The sequence below is a fragment of the Cynara cardunculus genome, assembly GCF_001531365.2.
Source record: "Cynara cardunculus var. scolymus isolate 2C chromosome LG 5, CcrdV1, whole genome shotgun sequence".
In the NCBI taxonomy this organism is placed as follows: Eukaryota; Viridiplantae; Streptophyta; class Magnoliopsida; order Asterales; family Asteraceae; genus Cynara; species Cynara cardunculus.
Genome location: NC_037532.1, coordinates 11,091,037 through 11,103,878, shown reverse-complemented (window position 1 = coordinate 11,103,878; position 12,842 = coordinate 11,091,037). Strand labels below are relative to the sequence as shown.

At 30.6% G+C, this 12,842-nt stretch overlaps 3 protein-coding genes across 3 annotated transcripts in view; 2 read left to right on the top strand and 1 right to left on the bottom strand.

Moving 5' to 3' along the window:
• The window catches only part of LOC112512811 (glutamate receptor 2.3-like), a 4,021-nt gene extending 2,107 nt beyond the window's left edge, over positions 1–1,914 (top strand). Inside the window, exon 2 of the mRNA XM_025118952.1 lies at positions 551–1,914. Coding sequence (XP_024974720.1) covers positions 551–1,914 — 1,364 coding nt within the window. The remainder of the gene's footprint in view (positions 1–550) is intronic.
• A 925-nt stretch (positions 1,915–2,839) lies between these two features.
• Positions 2,840–5,712, top strand: LOC112513754 (glutamate receptor 2.8-like). The gene is made up of 3 exons (XM_025120112.1): positions 2,840–3,148; positions 3,317–3,726; positions 5,154–5,712. Exons 1-3 carry the CDS (start codon positions 2,845–2,847, stop codon positions 5,631–5,633), a joined length of 1,194 nt encoding a protein of 397 aa, XP_024975880.1. The 5' UTR covers positions 2,840–2,844; the 3' UTR covers positions 5,634–5,712.
• Positions 5,713–9,521: 3,809 nt separating this feature from the next.
• The window catches only part of LOC112511954 (uncharacterized protein At5g01610-like), a 9,970-nt gene continuing 6,649 nt past the window's right edge, over positions 9,522–12,842 (bottom strand). The window contains exon 3 of the mRNA XM_025117711.1: positions 9,522–9,892. Within this exon, the coding sequence (XP_024973479.1) occupies positions 9,522–9,892 (371 nt within the window). The remainder of the gene's footprint in view (positions 9,893–12,842) is intronic.

The following is a 12,842-nucleotide window of genomic DNA, read 5'->3' as shown; positions in this document are numbered from 1 at the left end:
AATTAATTGAGATATTTATGGAAATGATAAAAGTTTATTTATTATGATTTGAATATTTATGGAAAATAACTAGAGTTTATTAATTATGTTCAATATTTTATATCAGGAAAAAATAAAACTTTTATGAAATCACATATTTATCAAATTAAATAAACGGTTGAGATTGAATTGTATTGATTATACAAATGTAAAGAGTTGCATAATAACTCACCCACTCTCTCTCTCTCTCTCTATATATATATATATATGTGTGTTTTTTTTTTTGTAAGAGAGAGAGATTTGTTGATTTTAATAAGACATTTTTTCACCTAATATCAATTTCATATAACTAATTTGATAATTTGACATCCAAGTAGACAATATCTATCTGTTATGGATCTAAATTAAATATTATTATTTTAATTGTGAAAAAAAAAAATATGTCACCCTAATTAAATAGATATAATAAGGCATTTGTTACCATTTTGACCAAATGCAAAAATTGGTTTCTTCTCCAACTAACTACAGTTTTCTTGTCTCATTTTAAATTCAAAATAAAATGTGTTTGCAGCCATAGACCTTCTAAAAAACTCTCAAGTCATGGCAATTCTTGGACCCCAACAATCGTCTCAGGCAAATTTTATACTTGATATTGCTGAGAAATCCAAGGTTCCCATGATATCCTCAGCCACCAGTCCTGATCTCTCCCCAAATGCAAACAACTTCTTCATCCGCACAGCACAAGCTTCCTCCACACAAGCCCAACCCATTGCAGCCATTATCAAGTCCTTCGGATGGAGGGAAGTCGTCTTGGTTTTCGAGGATTCTGATTTCGGAAGGGGCCTCATTCCCTATTTATCTGATGCCATGGAAAACATTACTACTCACGTGAATCGATGCATCCTGTTGCCTCCTTCCTCCTCTGATGATTTGATTAATCAACAACTTCAGAACTTAAAGACCATGCAAACTCGGGTGTTCGTGGTACACATGTTACCGGCTCTTGCTTCACGGTTCTTCAAGAAAGCCGATGAAGCTAGAATGATGACTCGAGGGTCTGCATGGATCATCACTGATGTGCTCACTATCCATTTCAATCATTTGGTTCCCGAAGATAGAAAGTTTATGCATGGTGTGATAGGTGTGAAGCCTTATATACCACCATCAAAGCAGCTAACCCACTTTCATAAGAGATGGAGGAGGAGGTTTCAGAAAGAATACCCTGAAATGGATAGAATATTTGAGCTTGATGTGTTTGGAATATGGTGGTATGATTCTGTTTTTGCACTAGCAACCTCATTACAGAAAGTTGAAACCGAATTAATTGGTACCACTTTTAAGAGACCAACGAAGGCCTCGACGGACTTGACTGCCATTGGAACATCAGAAATGGGAGCCTCGCTCGTTTCAATCATCCGAAATACAACGCTTAAAGGGCTGCTGAGCGGCGATTTTCAGGTGATAAATGGACAACTACGAATAATAGCGTACGAAATAGTGAATGTGATCGAGAAGAACGAGAAACGAATCGGGTTTTGGAATTCAAAGAATGGAATCACATCAAACCAACCAAGCTACAATGAGAGCATGAATTACACAACTAACAAAGATGATTTTGGAGCTATCATATGGCCTGGTGATAGTGTAGAAATCCCTAAAGGTTGGGAGATCCCAACAAGCAAGGATGGAAAGCTACGAGTGGGGGTTCCAGGTGCAAAAGATGGATTTGTTGAGTTGATTCATGCCGAAGTAGATCCTAAAACGAACGAGACTAAGGCGAGTGGATTTTGCGTAGATGTTTTCAAGGCAGTGGTAGACGCATTGCCATATGCTATAGACTACACTTTCATTCCTTATGGAATTAATGATACTGATCAGAGTTCTGGAGATTACAATCATCTTGTTCATCAGATTGTTGATCAGGTAATTAACTAATGCATGCATGTATACTTGTTGGTACGACAAAATTGGTTTGATAGCATGTCTAAAATGTTTAAGTGTCGTTACAACATTTAAATTTATAGGATCAAACCAAAAAACGTGTTATCTAAAAGTGTTATAATAGGTTTATATGACGCTTCTAAAAGTTTTAAAAAGTTGTTTATGACGTTTTAAAATAAGGTATCGTATTAACAATTTTATACGATACTATTTGAAAAAGTATCCTATAAAAAAGACGAGTTTATATAAAATAGCTAATTAGGAGGCACTTTATTTTAAAGTGTTCTAAAAAACTTGTTAAAACGTTTAATATCATCCTATAAATCTATTGTAACGCTTTTAGATAAGACGTTATATAATTTGATCCTAGTTCTATAAATTATTATATTAGGATTCTTAAGTAATCTAAGCGTCTTATAAGCTAGTTTTGTTGGTGTGTCATAATAAAATATTTTATATGACTTATGTTTATAAAACCGAAACAAAAAAACATCTTGCCTAAAAGTGTTAATAGGTTTGTAGCATACTTTTAGATGTTTCAAAAGAATTTGGAGATTTTTGAAATCAATCTTCGTATTGGCTATATTTTATACGACACTATTTGAAAAAATATCCTATAAAAAATGATGGGTTGAATATGACATTGCTCAAAAGTGTCGTACGAAATAGCTAATACGACAGTTTATTTTAAAATTGTCCTAAAAGATTTGCTAGAACGTCAAAAAAAGATACTAAAAACTTGTTAAAACACCAAAAACATCCAAACAAACCTATATATTGTAACAGGAGGTTTTATAATTTTGTGCTACAAATTTAAATATTCAATTAGTAGGCTTAGATATTTTATGGTAGTTGGGTTTCATATTTAATTATTATTTTTGCTATATATTAATTATTTAAAGTTATGATGAGTAGAAATTTGACATGGTGGTGGGAGACGTTACCATCCTGGGGAATAGGTCACGGTATGTTGATTTCACTACTCCGTACTCAGAGTCTGGGGTTTCCATGATTGTTCCGGTTAAAGTTGCTGACGTGAAGAGTGAATGGATTTTTATGAGGCCTTTTGAAACGAAGCTTTGGATAACAACAGCAGCGTTTTTTATCTACACTGGTTTTGTAGTTTGGGCTATTGAGCATCGCGTAAACAAAGAATTTCGTGGCCCTCGTGATCGACAAATTGGAACCCTCTTGTGGTTTTCCTTCTCCACGCTTGTCTATTCGCACAGTAAGTAATATAATCGTAATTCGTAAATATATATATATATATATGATGCATTATATATGATTTGTTGCTATACAGTTAAGTTGTATAAATTATTATATTAAGACGGTTAGGCGTATTAATTATTGATGTCTGTATAACAAAAACTAAACAAAATGGGATTAATTGCAGAGGAGAAGTTGATAAGCAACTTATCAAGATTCGTGGTGATAGTGTGGGTATTTGCGGTTCTTGTACTGACGTCTAGCTACACAGCAAATTTAGCATCCATGATAACGCTACAAAGCTTCGAACCAACTGTCACGAGTATATATGAACTGAAAGCAAGAGGAGACTACGTGGGAATCCAAGATGGTTCCTTTGTTGCAGAGATGTTGACCAAGGAGATGGGTTTTCCTCAAGACAAGTTGAAGAAGTATACCAACATCCAAGAGTATGCTGATGCCCTTTCAAAAGGAAGTAAAAAAAATGGAGTTTCTGCCATTGTTGCTGAGCTCCCTTATCTCAAGATGTTGCAGGCCAAGAACTATACTAAGTATTCATTGGTGGGACCAATCTTCAACACTGCAGGCTTCGGTTTTGTAAGTTGTCCATTTTCCTTGATTAATATATATATATAATTAATTACCTAATCAAATAATAAATGTTTTTGTTTTGTTTGGGGTAACTGTGATATTCAATCTCAACCACAAATCAAAAGTTAAATTAGAAAATTAATAATTTTAAATTAAATATTAATTAAGGGCATTTAGTGATTTTATAAATATCCTCTCTCATCTTTCCTCTTTCCTCTCTTCGGCGAATCTTATTCGACGAACCTTATTTCCAATGAACCTTATGTAAACACAAGTTACACAGTGTGATACCCAGATATATATATATATATATATATATATATACATATATATAAGATGCACAATGTGGTATTCTTTGTAAAACAATGATACATTTCATAAAACAAATAAAATACATTGTGATACACGTGAAACATTGTGAACATTATCACTATGATACACTTTAATTCACAAACGTCTTTAAAAATATACGATGCATATTAGGTAATTCATATACTAAGTAACTAATTTTAGTTAAATATTTCCTTTTAAAAATTTAATTAAACATTTTGATTAATTGTCAAAAAATAGAATTACTATATTACCCTTTTAACTTAGTTAAGAAATATCCTTAAATATCTCAAACGAGTTGTTCACATTGGATCTCACAGTTACCACAAACTAATCAGTTCTCCCTTGAGTGAGCCTCTATATATATATGTGTGTGTGTTTTTTTTCAAAAACGACTTAAAGCTTACTAGAAAAAAGTTGTTAAAAGTGTTTTATACCGCTTTTAACTTTATAAAACCAAACAAGTTTATGCATTATGTAAAATTGTTATATTATGGTTAAATAGAACATTTTTAGACGTTTTAAAAAGTTTTTAATTCATTTTTTAAAATAAATCGTCCTATTATTATTTTTAAATGATATTTTTTTAAAAAATGTCTTATAAAAACGAGTGTCTTGTAAAAATATGTATTTATATGACATGATATGGAAAAACTAACAGGACACGTATTTTAAAATTGTCTTCAAACACTTGTTTAAATATTCAAAAGTGTCCTATAAACTTAACACATTCTTTTTACATAGGAATTAAAATTGTTTAATCATATAAATTTAAGTCTTAGAGAACATTCTACGATGACTTTTTTTCACTAAAACATTTTTAGTGTTCATATAAATATAATATTGTTGTAGTATAAATGGTAGGCATGCCAATTAATTGAATTATAACAAAGGGGGGTGTTTGGTTGAAACTATTAAACAATAATTAATTAGATTGAAAATAAAAGAAAAATGTTTGATTTTAGATGATATAATTGGTTTATTCTTCCAGAAGTCCAAATTTTCATTTTGGTTAAACTGGTGGAACAAATTACCCTTCCTAAACCAAATAGCTCCTCAAGATGAAAATGAGGAATTAATGGAAAGTAAGTTGTTATGAACAGGCATTTCCAAAAGGATCACTGATGGTATCCGATTTCTCAAAAGCAATATTGAGATTAATAGAGGATGATACGATGACACACATATCAAATAGATGGATGGAAGATGAAGCGCAATTATCTAAGAAAGATAATCAGGTTGAACCCTTTGACAAGCTGAAATTGGATAGTTTTAGAGGTCTTTTTTATATCGCTGGTTTTTCCTCGACATTTGCGTTGGTCGTCTTCCTATTTAAATTCATGTATGAAAACAAGGAGATACTAACGTCACAAGGCTCAATATACGAAAAGTTGGCCGCAATCATACGAAGCTTTGATGAGGAGAAATATCAAAAGTCCTCTAGGAATTCGATAAAAGAAACCATAGATGGCAGTCATATGGGTGTAGAAGATCATACGACAGTCAATCCACTCCAGAGTCCAATCCCCATTGATCATCAAGTGGAAGGAGTGATTTCACCTGGGAGTACTCCAATTCAATGAGCAGATGATTCCTTATCTCTAAAGGTTTTTGTTCTAGCTTTTAATATTGTATTCTATTTCATGATGTGAACAAGTTTTATTGTGTGCGATTATAAATGTCTTGGTGTGCAAATGTATTAAACAAATAAGGTTAAAATCATCTTTGTATGGGTTGGTCACTTTAGCTCAAATGGAATCTAAAATTACGAAAATAAGAGGATAAACAGAGCTAATCCAAGAATAAATGGGTGTCAGTGTTATTTATATCCATATGTACAGTATAAGGGTTGTTTATGTCCATATGAATAGTGTAGTGGTTCTTTTGTCATTCTTCTTTTCTTAGACCAGGTTTGTTTAGATTTTTGTTCTACCTCTTGTTGTATTAGATACATATAATTGTTTTTCTCCATCAAAAGCAATGAAGCATTTGGTTCGGTGATTCGTTCTTCAGTATGATCCATTGATGAACTAATCTCAATATCCATCATCATATGATATCAGAGAATTAGGTATGTGGTTTCTCTTCTTTTTTTTTTTCATCTCATCTTTCAATAAGTTGTATCTCGAAACCCAATCTCCATAGATTTACCCTGAAAACTTTCGATAGAAACATTTTTAATCAAAACCATTTAGAAAATCATCTATTGGAGCCACTCCATCCAAATACCTCATTGAACAAAAATATTAGGTCACAAGTATTAAGTACTGACAAAAACAGTCTAGAGACAATATGATGACATTTATGTTTTTTTGTGACAATGACCTTATTAATCAGAACCCTTGGGATGTCCCTGAACTACTTGGTTTCTACACGACTAACTTTGATAAAGTAAGGTATTTAATATTTCCCATAGATCAATTTCAAACATGTTATGGGTGAAAGAGTGAAGAAGAGGGCACTATTAACTTGGATGTTGCTTTAGATCTTGGGCTTGACATGTTGATTAATGAAAGGTTCCTTTTTTAAGAATCTTTCTTTTGACCTTCCTATGGAACCACTTTTTTTGAAAACTTTATTAAAAATTGATGCGACTAATGATAGGGAGTCACTAATGTCTTGTATGAAAATTTCATTTCTCCCACTATCTGATTCTCTAGTGGACCAACAATGACAGGATCCATGTCGGATAAAGGAAGTGGTATTGATCTTGAATTTTTGGAACCGAAAGAGATAAATGAATGGTGTTACTTATGGATTCTTGAAATGCATTTTTACTGAGTAACTTAGTTTGTTCATAGTTGTGTGAGTTTCATATAAAGTAGAAAGAGATATATGGTGAAGATCCTTAGAAGTTTTTAAACACACAATTATGTTTTTCCATGAGTCTAGCAAACTGTCCATAAACTTGCATAGTACCTCAGCATTATCAAAAACCTCTTCATGTACTTTGAGATCATTTAAGAGAGAATTGAACCTATTATTTACATATGTGAGAGATTTATTTTAACTGCATACATATAATTCATATGCATGATGAGGCTGATCTTTTTGCTATATTTTACGTTAAGTGTCTCCGTATAGGGTAAGAGTATTCCACATATCTCTTGTAGAAGTCAACTTCATTATAGAGTGATGGAAACATCTGGTAGAGACATCGCGATCATTGTTCCGGCTTTGGTGTCAACTTCAACTTGTTTCTTATCATCATCCATCCATTAATCTAGATATTATTGGTCCGGTGACTTTGTCATTTTCATCTCGATAGTCTGTTAGGAAGGTGAGGGTACGTATGGACCGTTTTGTAGAACATCAACCCCTTCAAGAAAAAGAATAATTTCGCTTTTCCAAATAGAAATTTTGACTTTTTGAAAACGGGGAGGTTTGAATAGAGTCTCATGATCATTATTTGTGGAAGTCATTACAAATCTTGTTTGTGAAATCAAACAATGTGCTCTGATACCAGTTGTTGGTCGTAGAATGGTAATGACTAACACATAAATTGTTTGTAGAAGTTGGTTTGAATACGATCACAATAGATTTTCACGTTTTGATTATGTAAGTATATTGAAAACAAAGAGTTACAAATTTGTTGTGGAAGCTAGCTAGGAGGTAAGACGTGATCCTAAGCAATCTGGTTGGTGACAAATTTGCTAAAAACTAAAGAGTAAAAGAAGAAGGTACTCTTTTACATCTGAAAGACTAAGATAGTTTTCAGAAGTTAATGTCAATTTTGCCTAAGAAACTATCACTCAGTAATTCATATCAAAACGGGTGAGTTACAACATTTGACAATGATGGCCTTTTGTAGCCACCCTTGTTATAAATGTTGCTATTCAACTTTAACGTGTCTTCATCTAATTTGTAGATAGTGCATGTTTGTACTCCTCATTTTAGTCTTTGAGTATCTTGAAGATATGATATAGACGTTTATTAACACAACCCATCCTCATTTATGTAGATGGAACAATAAAAGAGGTGTGATAATAATAAGGTAGTAGTACTTTTAGAACTTATTTTGTTTGTCATTCCAATCATGCCTATACCAGGACAAGAGTTGGTGAGCTAAACTTGTTGGTTAAGTTTGCACTAAAAATGCGGATTGCCATAAGTAGTATTTGTCAGACTACTTTTAACTTTAATATGTATTGATCTTCATTCAGCTAGAACACAATCCAATTTGCTTTGGTGACAATCTTCGTTTTATTTAACTAGTCTTCGATTTTGTTTAAGATTTTATTGCTCCTGGAGCAGTATAGATATATAATAATAATACTTTTACAAAGGAAAAATCCTACCTCTAAATTTACCTTTCAGATTCCAACAAGACTCGTGATTTTATGAAGTAGTGAATCTGAATATTGTATATATCTGAATCCTCTTGGCTTCCGAAACATCAAATCCATTACACAAATCTGGATGTCTTTTTCAAGTGAGAATACGGATAAGCAATACATATTGCTAATCTAGATATTATTTTTGGATGCTTGACTTCCAGGTGCCAATACGAATTGTTTTATTTTGAAGGAAGACAAAACTTCAAGAATATTTCTAAGTGTTAGATCGAATGTTATTTGTGTTATTATCAAATTAAATGGTTGAGACCAATACTTTGGTGGGGGAGCTCAATGGATAAGAAGCGTCTTGGGAAAGGAAGCAAATTTGCTTGTTTTTCCTCTATGTAAATTATATATATATATATGTATATATATACACATATATGTATGGGGTTGTGTCCTGCAGAGAAGGAGAGTTTAGGTGACAATCATAAGAAGGGATCCCAACCCTTAGATGTACATTAGGATGAGATGTACAAGATCAATTCTCTTTATCAAGAGTGATTCATGGATGGGTTTGAGATTAAAGGTGATCAAGAGTCCAAATCCCTTCTTATGCTTCTCACTTTAACTGCTTTTTTCACACGATCATTTGCTTATGTGTGTTGTGTGTGTGTGTGTGTGTGTATATATATATATATAATCATAAAGATATAATATAAGAATCATTAATTTTTTTAGTTTTTAATTGAAAATGAAAAACAGTTAACTTACCAAAACACCCCTTACTTATCAGAGTTTAGGTTAACAAAGTTAGGATAAAGGACCCAATTCATAACAAAAATAAAAGCACAATGTTCATGGTTGCAATTACTTTGTTTGAGGGAACTAATCCATAATTTTCATACAACCACAAGACCAGTTTGTGTCTGAATCCACCAACGACGAGATTAAAATTAGAATAACATAACTACTCCAAAGAAATCAAATCAATTTTTCAACAATTTACAGTTAAAATTTTGTGTTCGGTCATTGTTAACCAATAAATGATGGTAATTTTAAAAGTCATTAATTGTGTAATCGAGAAGAGCTGCCCTTTAACAAGACATATGAAGAAGTAATTAGTTAGATATACACTTTGTACAGAAAAACAAAAAATACAACTTTTGGAAGGCAACCTCAAGCCTTTAAGATTCAGAACTTATCTACAGTTATTCCGTCTCTAACCATCTCATACACTTTTCTACTCCTCGTCTTCCCCAACCCTGCTGTGAAATGCAAGTTCATTTCTTCACAAACAATGCAAGTAACTTTTACCCAGATCACTATTCTTGTTTTCAGTCCTTCTATCTCACTTATCTTTCCTTTCTCAATATGACCTGTCACACTCGTCGAAAACCTCAAAACCGATGAGTCTCTATAACTAACTTCACATATTGTCGGTAAGGTCACTGTTAGCTTTTTTGTTTCGTTGTCAAACTCGTAATGTTTGGCTTCGCGAGGAAAGATACCCGCTGGTAATTCAAACTCATGCAACAATTCACTCAGTGGCTTTTGTTTTTTTGCTGCAACCAAACGCACCTCATAAATATGCACAAACTTTTTCACAAAATAATTACCCTAATATAAAATAAAAATCAATTATATTTACAAAATACGATATAAAAACCTAAGAAATCAAATACATTTTTAACAATTTTATGGATGATGTCAATGTGTTCCATTCTTGTTAATAATCAAAACTCAAATTTAAGCTTTAAAATATGCTATTGTAATCTCTCAGTTTTCAAGCAATGATCTCCTGTGGTCGGACAGATCAAAATACAACAGTGACATTGTTAATAGTCATAATATTCTTTTCACCATATCGAGACAACTAGATGGTCTCAAGGATGCTCATTCAACAAAGTTAAGAATGTTTACCGTTCATTCATGAGAGGCGGTTATGTCAAGTATTGTCTTTAGAATAAAGAATCATCAGAAGTATTAAACTCTATGTTTGAACATTGTTTAATGGTGTTTAGCTTTCAAGAGAACAATTCAAGAGAGACGGGTATGAAAGATATGGAATGAATTATTAATGTACATGTGATGAGGTTTAATGATAGATTCAAGGTTTTAGAGTACGAAGAGCAAGAAAAGGTGAGGCGTAAGCCTTGAGACAGTCGGAGACGATGTTAGCCTCGAGCTAGAAAACAACTAAAATTCAAATAATACATCATATTAAACTATGGAAGTCATGGATGTTAGAAAATTACAAATTAAAGTAAAATAATATGATATAATGGAGAAGACAAAAATATATATATTAAGCATATAATATTTATTTCGGCAAAATTATACAGTATACACACAAATATATATATACGGGAACCTTTTTTTAAACACTATAAATAATGAAATCTCTGAAACCTAGTGCATTATGTAATATTTTATATGACCTTTTTCCATCTGTGGTTAGAATTTAATGTAGTGATTATCATATATTTGTTTCACAATGAATTTGTTTCACATATACTCGGTTCTTAATGTGAACTTTTTTGGCATGGTTGTGAAACAAGAAAATACACATAAAAGAGTTTCACATTTTGAGCCGAATACATATAAACGAACATATTGTGAAACAAATATATGTTAATCAATACATTAAATATTATTTTAGATGGAAAAAATTCATGAGAAACAAAACCTTAAGATATAAATTCTCAAAGATCTCAAAAAATTTAGAGTTTCTAAATGATTAAACTCCAAATTTTGAGACGTGAAAAAGGATCTCAACCATCATGTTAGATTTTTCAATGGTCAAGATCTTAAGCAGAAAATATGTAAATATAAAAAAAGTTATAACTATTTTAAAAAATCTAAGAAAGTTGAGGGGAGTATCTTGAAATTTTTATATAATTAAATCACTAAACCAAGTTATTAAATCAATAATCCACTCCTTTTTCGTAAAAAATACCCATTTTCTTTTTCAAATAGAAATTAGATTACTTGGTTTCTTTTCAATTAAATTATATAATATATAATCAATATTTTATTTAAATAAATTATATCAAAAAATAATCATTTTTTTAATTTTATATACATGTTTTTACACTTTTTTCATCTGTTCACTGATAAGTTTATATGGAATTTCATTATCTTTATTTAAGATCCATCATATATATATATATATATATATATATAAGAGAGAAAGAGAGTCACATTTATACAAAAACAATTACTAAATTAAAAAAAATAAGAAAATAATCAAATTATATATGATTTTATACTAAAATCGTGTGTAAAATCACATGTGATTTATGCAACTTTGGCCTTGACATCACACACCCTTGCGTTGATTGTTAGTGTAAAATCACGTGTAATTTTCTACGTGATTTGGTTGTTTTCGTATTTTTTATTTAATCATTGTTCTCGTTTGAATGTGTGTGTGTGTGTGTATATATATATATATATATATATATATTCATGTTTGAATCTTAAACTGGTTAAGAATATCGATTATAAATTATAAATTGATTTAAGTACAAGTTATAATCTAGATTCATATGTGATTCTATCTTATAATTCATGTACGAAACTTAAATGATCTAAAATATCGATTACAAAGTTTAAAGTGATTCACGTGCAAGTTATGGATTAGGATTGACATATGAATCTATGTTCGGATTTAAAAGTTCATATATGAACGGATGAAAAATGTTTATTTAAGTTACATAAAAAAGTAAGGTTTTACTTCTTTTGTTTAATATATAATAAAATATTTAATTTAATGTTTAGTTGAATTTTTTTTAAATTATTAATTAATTAATTAGGATGATGAGGTTGCTCAATTTTATTTTTACTCAGACTATATAATGGCTATTAAAATCATAAATTAACATAGATTTTTTCTAACAATTTGTTTTAACAAATCCAAAATTATATATATATATATATATATATATAGTAATTAATTTGAAATTCTTCTAGTTAACATATATATTCTTTAATTTTTTTTTATTATCTTGTTTGTATTAATTAACATATTATATTATTGTGAATTTATTTTAATTATATCATAGAATGTTGTAAATGACTAATTTTTTAACATGTTTTTTTTTTTGTCATTTGACATTTTTCATCTAGCTTATCAGCTAGTTTTTGTCGAGCTAGCTTATCAACTATCAACTAGTTTGCCATCTAGTTTTCCAAACATAACCTAAACATTTTAGGAATCCAGGGATCAATATTTGGCTATGTTTGGCAAACTAGCTGATAAGCTAGCTAATAATTGATGAGTTAGCTGATGACTAATAAGTTAGCTGATGAACTAAATACATTTGGTAAAACTAGCTGATAAACTAGTTGGAAATGTAAGATGACCAAAAGGACATGTTTAAAAATAAATAAAATTTAATATTTCATAATATATTTAAAACATTTCATAATAATGTAATAGGTTGATTGATACAAATACAAGTTTTAGAAAATATTTAAGGTAAATGATGATTTTAAATAAACATTACATATAAT

What these genes read in the sequence shown, in the direction of transcription:
- LOC112513754 (XM_025120112.1), top strand. Translation starts at nt 2,845, where the DNA reads ATGGTGGTGGGAGACGTTACCATCCTGGGGAATAGGTCACGGTATGTT. An exon ending in CACGCTTGTCTATTCGCACA is followed by an intron (nt 3,149 to 3,316) that starts GTAAGTAATATA and finishes GATTAATTGCAG; the next exon opens with AGGAGAAGTTGATAAGCAAC. An exon ending in ACACTGCAGGCTTCGGTTTT is followed by an intron (nt 3,727 to 5,153) that starts GTAAGTTGTCCA and finishes TGTTATGAACAG; the next exon opens with GCATTTCCAAAAGGATCACT.